This window comes from Haliaeetus leucocephalus, unplaced genomic scaffold (genome assembly GCF_000737465.1).
Source record: "Haliaeetus leucocephalus isolate CR32 unplaced genomic scaffold, Haliaeetus_leucocephalus-4.0 Scaffold273, whole genome shotgun sequence".
Lineage (NCBI taxonomy): Eukaryota > Metazoa > Chordata > Aves > Accipitriformes > Accipitridae > Haliaeetus > Haliaeetus leucocephalus.
Genome location: NW_010972709.1, coordinates 1,398,925 through 1,407,655, shown reverse-complemented (window position 1 = coordinate 1,407,655; position 8,731 = coordinate 1,398,925). Strand labels below are relative to the sequence as shown.

Below are 8,731 nucleotides of genomic sequence, written 5' to 3'. Positions count from 1 at the left end.
CCCAACGCCGTCCCTGCTGCCCCAGCCCCTTCTCCCTTGTGGGAGTGACACCAGGGGTGTCTGTGGGGCAGACCCAGACCCACAGCCCACCCTGGGCCACTTGTAGGGCTGGGCAGCGTGGGGCAGTGGTCCCACGGAGGGGGACACGACACCAGTGCGGGTAATGCAGGGTGCTCTTTGGGCTTCAGGCGTAGTATTTCGATGAGGGGCTTGTCCCAAGAGCCGGGGAGGGTTGTAGTCTGCACAGTGTCCTCCAGCAGCCTTCTGCGAGCTCGGGGGGGGGAAGAAACCATCCCTGGGACCCCCAAAAAATGCTTTGGGGGTCACCTCTCTCCCTCGGCCGCCCTTCAGACAGCTCTGGTTCACGAGGGTGGCTGCTGTGCTCCAGGGCTAAACAGAGTTGACCCATTTGTGGCTGTTTCTGCTAATAACCGATTCCCTTTTCCGTCCCAGCGCTTTCCACCCTGCCCTCACTCACGGTGGGGGGGCCGAGGGTGCCCCCCTCTGCGGAGCGGGGCTCAGGCAGGCCTGCCTGCTGGGAGGGCTCGGCGGGCGTCCAGCCCATCTGCTTCTCCTCCGGCTTCCCCCTCCCCCCCCCGGCCGCCCCGTTTCCTCCACCGGTGGAAGAACAAAGAGAGGCTGGCAAGCAGTCAAGTGGCTCCCGGTGGGCCAGCCCTGCCGCCTGCCAGCCCTCCCGGCTCCCGGCGCCGTCTCTCCACTCCCACCGTACTGCCGGAGCTCTGCCGTTCTTCCCGAATCCGGCCCCCCACCCCGGTAGAGCTGCTCATGGGTCACCGGCTTCCCCGTCCCGGCGCTTCAGGCAAAGTGCTTCGTGGTGACTTGCTCCGATGGACCCTCCCCAGCAGCAGCAGCAGCGATCCGCTGCGTGTGGGAGCGGTTCTCTAATTTCCTTTTTTTTTTTTTTTTTTGTTATTGTCTCCTTTTGGCCTTTATTCTCCCAGTTCCCTCTGCAGGCAGCTTCTGCCCCCCTCCCCGCCTCGGCAGGCAGCAGAAATCAAACACCTTCGGGCCCTGACGCTGTTTTTGTGGCTGAACGCTGCCCGCCTTGGCAGCACGGTTCCCCGCAGCCTGCCCAGCGAGAGGCCAGAGCGGGGCTTGGCTCTCGGGGAAACGTTAGAAACCTTTGATTCCCCGGCCCCGTTATGGTGCTCGCCGATCCTGGAGCAGCATCAGGGACGGCGGCAGAGCGCGGTGCGGGAAGCGCCGTGCTCCGAGGCTCCTTCCAGAGTCCCTCGTCAGCTCCGTCCCCGGCTGCCCTTTGCTCCCGCGTGGAAATCTGCCGGCGCTGGGGAGATCCGGCCCGTGGTGCACCGTGGTGGGTGTGCGGCGATCCGGCTCTTGCTCCGCTGGGTTAGGGATGTGCAGTGACTTGGTTAAAAAACATTTTGGAAAAAAAAACCAACCTGGTGATCCAAGGGTGAGGGAGTGTGGCTGGTTGGCCGTCCGGCGGCTGCCGCCGCTTCTGTCTGTGCCCAAGCCCTTGCTCCGTGGGGCTGGCCCCGCTGAGAGCAGCCATTTCATCCCAGGGGTGAGGGACGGACAGACAGACAGCCCCGGTGCAGGAGGGCAGCACCGGGGAAGGAGGTGGAGAGCAGAGCATCTTCTGGGCCGCCTGCTTGGGAGATGCTGGTTGCTCACGCTGGGATTGCGGAGCTGGAGGCACATGGAAGGGAGCTGGGGGAACGGGATCCTTTCCGTCTCCTTCAATCCCGGGTGCCCACTCTTTGCGGGAGGTCGTGCCTGCAGCCCGTGGGGAGCAGGGGGAACGCTGCTGGGGACCTCACGTGGCAGGGCATCCGAAACAGCCTTTGATGTGAAATCTGCTATAGAGGGCTCTTAAACTAAGTCAGGGATAAAGTTCTCTGATGTGTTTGGGACTGCCGGTGCTGGGTGCTGCTGGGGCTGGGTATTGGGCTCCCTGGGAGCGGGCTGGGGGGTGAAGAGAGCCGGTGCGAGATGGGGGGAGCTGCTTTCTGAGTGCACAGAGGCTGCAGAGGGTGTGGGGAGACCGCAGCCACCCCACTGTGCTTCTGGAGGGGAAACGGGGGCCTGTGGTCATGCTGGGGAGTGCCGGAACGGGAGCAAGCGTGACTTCGCTTGGCCGAGCGGCAAAGTGCACCCGGCTGCTTGTGTCTCGGAGGGAGGTGGGCTTGGAGCAGGGGGTGGAAATGCTGGGAGGGCTGCAAGAGAAAACTGGTTTTTTCCAGCAGGACAGTGCAGAGGGGACCGCCGTCCTTCCCCAGGACCCGTGCATCGCTGCGCAGGCTGGACGCAGCCTCGGCTGCCCTTTCTTCCTGTTGTCTGCACGGCACCTGATGCGCTGGTGCTCTCCCCGCCGCGTCTGGGTGCTGCCACGTTCGCGCAGCAGCAGCAAACGCTCTGCGGTTGCGAGACGTTTCCTACTGAGGCGCGTGACTGCTGGTCGGTGGGTTGTGGGAGCTCGGCGCCTGCTCCCGAAGCACCCGTTCGCTGCCTGCGCCGGGGGTCCTCTCTCCGGTGGCTAACGGTGGGCAGAGCCCACCTCATGCATCCACCTGTGGGCTGGGTGATGGGAAGCGCTGGTGCGGGCAGCTCGGGCCCTGGGATCTAAGGTGTCTGGCAGAGGTTGCTGGCGGAGGCAGGATTTAACCTCAGCCGGGCAGTCCTCTGTCCTGATGCAGGGGGGTTGGAGCATGCCGCTATTCCAGGTTTCCCATCCTGTCCCTTCCTCCGACTGGAGCAGAGGAGCCTGCCCCACTGCTCCGGTCTCTCCCTGCCTCTCCTTGGGAAGCTGGTTCTGTGCAGGAGCCCCTGGGCGATGGCCATGGCGAGGATCGGCACCCCAGGGCAGAGGGGATGGAAGGGGTGCAGGTGGGGCTCCACACCCCCTCCTCGGCAAAACCCGAACCTACAGGTTTATCTTAGGGGCTGCCTCTGCTTGCCTGCTCCAGCCGTGCTCTCCGCCGCCTCTGCCCGCCCGGGGGGGACCGGAGCCAAGTGGCACGTTGCAGCCGGCGTCTCCCGGCTGCTGCCTGCCAAGTGTGGCAGAGACCTGGCAGAGCTGCGCTGCCTGCCTGTCCGGAGCTGGGGCTGCTCTCCAGAGCCCCCCCCGCTTCATCCTGCAACTGCTGCAGCCCCAGCTGCAGGGCTCCATGCTCTTCCTCGCTGTGGTTCCCCGGAGCCGCCCACCCAGGTGTCCGTATAGCCCAGCTGAGATCTCTGGAGGGGGGTGTCAAATCTTTCCGGGTGGGAGCTGGGGCAGGTGGGTCTCTGTAACCCACCTCTGTGGGCTCTGCGCTCCTCATGGGACCGGTGGTGGCAAGCAAGGGCTGCGACGAGCCGGGATGTGCCGGGAGCTGGCTGCTGCTCCTGGGGCTCTAGCTGGACAACTGCTTTTGCCAGAGGATGCTTTGCCTCTGTAATAGCTTTAAGATCTTGTTATCTCCTTGCTCAGGGATGACAGGGATGAGGAAATGGTTGCTCATACTTGTCCAGGGCTGGAGAAATCTCCTGGGAGCCTTGTGGGCAGAGGAAGTGCCTGAGATGAGGATGCTGTCTCCGAAGCATTGGAGCCTCTTTGTTTTCCCCGCTGGCGTGATGGGGGGGAGCGTGGCAGCCCCGTGCCAGGGAGCAGGGACAAGCTCCCGTGTGCGACCTTTGCCGTCCTGGGCTGGGGGAAGCCCGAGTGATCAACCTCCTCCCCAGGCTGCTGCAACCAGTTTAATCCATTACTCCCTCTCTCCTGCCACTGGGGTGCTGCAGGCTCTGAAACGCTTCCCGAGGCCAGATTTGGACAGGTGAGCTCGATGGCAGGGGTGGGCAAGGCAGCGCTGTCCCTTCCTGCGCCCTGATGGTGCCTGTATATTCCCCTGGCTGGGACGTTAAATGAGATGCACTTCTGCAGGCAGTGGGTGCCCCACGGGTGTCCCGTTTGCCGCAGCAAGCAGGGGAGTCGTGTGGTGCCACGTGTTCCCTGGGTTTTTTCCTCTGCGGGCACCCAGGGAGAAGGGCGGCATGTATGAGCTGTCCCCTTCGTCCTTCTGCGGCCACCCCAGCTCGTTGCGATGCCTGAGGGCTCGGAGTTGAGCTCAGGGTCAGCTCGTGTCGCGGCCAAGCGGCACTGCCTGTGCCAGCCGGCACGGCCTGCCCCGTGTCCTGGCTGCCAGCGTCCCCGCCGGGCGGGAGGAAGGCCAGCGGACGGGAGTGGGGAGCGGTGCCAGACAGGGCTGGAAGCAGGTTCAGCAACAAGAGGTTTATCCTGGAAGGAGGAAATGAGAAAACTCCAGATTTACTATTCCAAAGTCCAGGGCTACAGCGTGACTGGCTGAGCTGATGCTCAGAGCCCTGGAGAGGGGATTTTTGCTTTCTGTGAAATTAAAAGCTTAATTCTACTCCCCGAGAGAAAGGTGGGCTGCCAGCCCCCACCCCCCACATCTTCCTGCAGCCCAGAGGTTTCAGTGCTTGTTGTCCCTACAAAGGTGATGTATTTTTTCCCATTCCCTTCTTTCTGTTCAGTGCCTCCCATCACCACGACTGCCCATGTCTGCGTGCCGTTCGCTCTGGCTGCCAGCATGGTGCGAGCCGGGGCTGAGATGCCCTGACCCATCCTTTGCACAGATGTGTTTTCTCTTGCCCGTGGGCAGTGCTCTGGTGAAGAGAAATCACTGTGCCCCATGCATTGCTGGATAAGGTTGTATTTTCAAGACTCTAGAGCAGTTTCCAGCCAGGAAAACAGGTTTGGGGGCTGTTTTGGGAAGTGAAGACGTGAGAAGCATTTGGAGGAGAGTTTAATATTGCTCTTATTGTACAGGGCACTGGCTGTGTTAATGCAGAGCTGGAGCTGCCTTATAGGAGCAGCAACTCTGCTGGCCAGCGGAGCTGCTGCTCCTATAAGGCAGCTCTGGCTCTGAGATTCCCCAAGAAGGTCAGGCAGGGAGCAAGGGAGGGGAGGAAATTCCTCCTTTGCTGGTGTTGGGGAGTTATATTTAGCCCTGGGCATATCAGCCTCGCTCAGTCCTCACCACGCGGTGTGTGCCGGGGGAACGAGGGCTGCCCTGGGCACTTGTGTCCGGTGCTTGGTGCTGCCTCTCCCTGTCGTCGTTCCTGGGTACAGGAGGGATTTGGCTGAAGACCAGCGGGATGCAGCTGGGCACGGGGAGGGCTGGAGGCCGGCAGGAGCCGAGACAGAGAACCGGAGTCCTGACTCTGTTTTGGGTGCCTGAGGATGGAAGCCTGCCCATGGCCAGGAGAGGGAGGTGTGTTTGCTGGTGGGATGGGAAGTGCCAGACCTGATCCTGCTGCCTGCAAAACAGCTGGCAGCGGTGCTGTGAGGTGGGGAAGGATTTTTTTTTTTTTTTTTTTCCCTCCTTCTGTCTGCTCCCCTCATCTGGCCTTGGTCCCAGCACAGAGGCACGCTTCTCTCTAGGTCACAGCAGCCAGGAGCAATCCTGCCCTGCCCCAAAGGGGGTGCTGGTGGGGGTTTTCCCCTCCAGGCTGCCCCATGCAAGCATTTCCCCAGGGGAAAGCAGGCTGAGCTGAGAAACATCTTTGACTCAGGGCCATGTGAGGTCTCCAGGGGTGACTGTCACCCGCTCAAGCTGCCAGGTCACAGCCTGTTTCACGCAGACGTGCGTGGCTCTATCCCTGTGTCACCATCGTCTCCCTCCCTCTCTCCCCAGGTATGCTGGAGGATGGGAAGAAGTTTGATTCCTCTCGCGACAGGAACAAGCCGTTCAAGTTTGTGATGGGCAAGCAGGAGGTGATCCGCGGCTGGGAGGAAGGAGTTGCTCAGGTGCCCGATGCTTCTCTGCCTCGCGGTCTCCGTTGCAGGGCTGCACAGAGCCATCCGCCTGGGGAGCTGCAGCGTGGGCAGAAATCACTGTGCGCAGCTCGTTCTCTATTTTTTTTTATATTTTTTTTATTTTATTCCCCTGTGTTTTCCACCCCTCCGCCCCCTCGGCGCTGGGAGATGTGGGTGTGAATATCACCTTCTGCATTGCCACCTGCCAGATGGCAGGAATGGAGCAGGGCCGGGCCGCAGGAACACCTACGGCACGTCGGTGACTCAGCGGTGACATTTCTCTACTGAGTCAGCTCTGAACGAACGCGGTGGGGAGCGCTTGGGCCTCCCGCTCCGAGCGGAGATGGCTCCTGGGCTGTGAAGCCCACGCGGAGGGAGGGCTGGTGGGCACGGCACGGCTTCGGCTCACGCGTGCGTGACTGCGGTCGGCTCCGTGCGCCGCTGGGGACGTGAGGCAGTGCAGCACAAGGGTGCCGGTGGCTGTAAAGAATAGCCTGGCATTCCCTGCCTTTGCTTGCGTGAAGGCCAGCTCAAGCCCTGCTCGTTTTTTTTTAGCCTGTGCTGCCTGCTTTTCTCTTCTGATGTTCTTCCCATTCCTCTTCTGTCCCCTCTGGTTTGTCCAGCTTGGGTCCTTGCTCTTGCCTGGTGTAGGGAAAGGAGTGGCGACTGGTCTGTGTCCCTCTTACTGTCACTCACCCAGTGATTGTGCCCATCTCCTGAGATCCCTGTGTTTCTTTTCCTGCCCCCAGATGAGCGTTGGTCAGCGGGCAAAGATGACCATCTCCCCAGATTACGCCTACGGCTCTACTGGCCATCCAGGGATCATCCCACCAAACGCCACTCTAATTTTTGATGTGGAGCTCATGAAATTGGAATGACCTACCCCAGCACCCTGTCCTTGGGTAAGGAGGGGCAGCTGCTGCCGGGGGGTGTTGTGGCTTGGGGGACACTCAAGGTCCTCATCTTTTGCCTCGGGCTAGTGTGGGGAGGTGGGATGGGGGTGATGGCAGTGGGGGGGGGTAAGAGAAGGAGGGGAGAGGTTTCTGGCTGTAGGTAGAAGTTTCTCTCAGGAGGCTGGTAAGCTGGGAATCACTACGGTGGTATGAGCAAAGTTGCAGCCTGGCAGAGCAGGTTCATGCCACGGAGGCGTTGTGGTGCCGGCTGACCGTGCCTCGGGTTCCTCGTGTTGCGTTGCCGCGCTGTGGGGCTCAGCTGCCCGCTCCCCCTCGTGCCTCTCTTGCTGCTGGTGCGTGGGTCCTGCGGCGTGGGCAGGATGGGGCTGTGCTTCCCCCCTTTGACTTGACTGCCACTTTGAGCGAACGGTGCGGTTTGCGACGAGACCGCCGTTTTGTGAGCACGCTCCGTCTTCTGCTGGGTTTCCTCGGCAGGCAGGCAGGCGGGCTGCTTTGTCACGCTGCCTCTCCTCTCTCCCGGCAGGTTTGGCACATGGAGGAATCCAGAATCTCAGCTTCAAGAAGAGTGCACATGACTTTGTACGGAGCTTTTCCTGATAGTCCACTACACTCATTGTATAACCTTACACCTTGATTGAATGCCTTTGGTCACTAAGCTTTGCGTCTGACTCTTCCTCCTTGTATCGTGTTTTTATGTCTTTTTAAACTATACGCCGTAAACCTCAACTCTTTTTGGGTCAAGTTCTTAATCTTATTTTTGTTCCAGGTGTAGAATACGTTTTACCAGTAGCACGCAGATGGGCTGACCTTAGATAGGAGTCATTTGAACAAAAGGAAACCTGTTAGTTACTCGTTTTGGTGCAGATCTCTATGGTGTTTTCAAACCAGAAATTGCTGCTGCTGCAAAAGCCATAGCAGAGTGAGGCTGTCGAGGCTGAATGGATGCGGAGAGCAAAGTAGCGCTAGGATTGTGTGTAGGTACCCTGCCTGGAACAGGGGCAGTGAGGGAGCAGCATGTCCTTTCCCTGCTCCCCGGGGAGGGCACAGCATCGCTGCGGGCACCGTGGGTTTGCTCCCAGGAAGGGGGGGCTGCTCTGCCCCTGCTTCACTCTGCCATCTCATGGTGGACCTTCCTTCCCCCCCTCCCAGCCCGCTTTCAGATTTATGGAGATGGGTTTCCATCAGAGCTCCACCACACCCTGAAAATTCAGTAGCTTACATTGAGCTTTCTTTAAAGAAAAAGGAAAACAGCAGACAAACGGAAGGTGCTGTCTACAGGGGAGGTGGCGGGGCTGGTGGGGAGTCAGCTCAAATAAAATGCCCCTGTCCCCTCTCTTCCCCCCTGGAAAGGAAACATCAGACCCCAGTTGTCCCCGGTCTGAGCACACCTGACCGTTCTCTCCTGACACCTGATGCTGGTCATCGCCGCTTGTCTGGTCTCATACAATGCATAGCTTCCCCCGCTGCTGTCCTATCTGCCCCCTCCCTCTGCCCTGCCTAGTGATTTGGTAAGAGAAATTGCTGCCGTTCACTTCCTTCTCCACCGCATAAAGGTATCAAGTTTTATTATTGCAATAAAAACGCTTTATGCTGGCTTTTCTCAACCCTGTGTCTTGGAGGTTTTTCCCTCGCCTGTCTGTCGCTCAGCACAGCGGGTGCCGTGCCGGGCTCACGGGGTGCTGTGGGTGCTGTGCCAGGTTCGCGGGGTGCTGTGGGTGCTGTGCAAGGGTGCTGTGCCAGGCTCACGTGGTGCTGGAAGGGCTGGCCTCTGGCTGTGCTGGCTTGCTTTGGGGTGAGGCTTGGGTGCTTGGCCCTGGGAGCACAGAGGGACGCCTGGGGCTCACTGGGCTCTGCAGAAAGGTGATGGTGGTGTGCTGGAATTTGCATAATTAATTGCCTTACCATAACCTATTAAGCGTTGCCCTCACAGCCTCTCGCTGGTGTGGCTGTGACTCAGCCTGGACTGGGACCGTGAAGGGCAGATGGACGTGTGCTCCCAGGGTCCCTCCAGCTCTGG

At 60.2% G+C, this 8,731-nt stretch overlaps 1 protein-coding gene across 2 annotated transcripts; it reads left to right on the top strand.

The window, feature by feature from the left end:
• Positions 1-5,674: 5,674 nt before the first annotated feature.
• Positions 5,675-8,318, top strand: FKBP1A (FK506 binding protein 1A, 12kDa). 2 transcript variants are annotated; one of them, XM_010569431.1, is made up of 3 exons: positions 5,675-5,791; positions 6,550-6,702; positions 7,238-8,318. In XM_010569431.1, the coding sequence occupies exons 1-2, from the start codon at positions 5,681-5,683 to the stop codon at positions 6,676-6,678; spliced, it is 240 nt and encodes a 79-aa protein (XP_010567733.1). In that variant the 5' UTR covers positions 5,675-5,680; the 3' UTR covers positions 6,679-6,702; positions 7,238-8,318. The 2 variants fall into 2 exon arrangements, with proteins under 2 accessions (XP_010567733.1, XP_010567734.1); XM_010569432.1 differs by having other exon boundaries at positions 7,235-8,318.
• Positions 8,319-8,731: the final 413 nt, after the last annotated feature.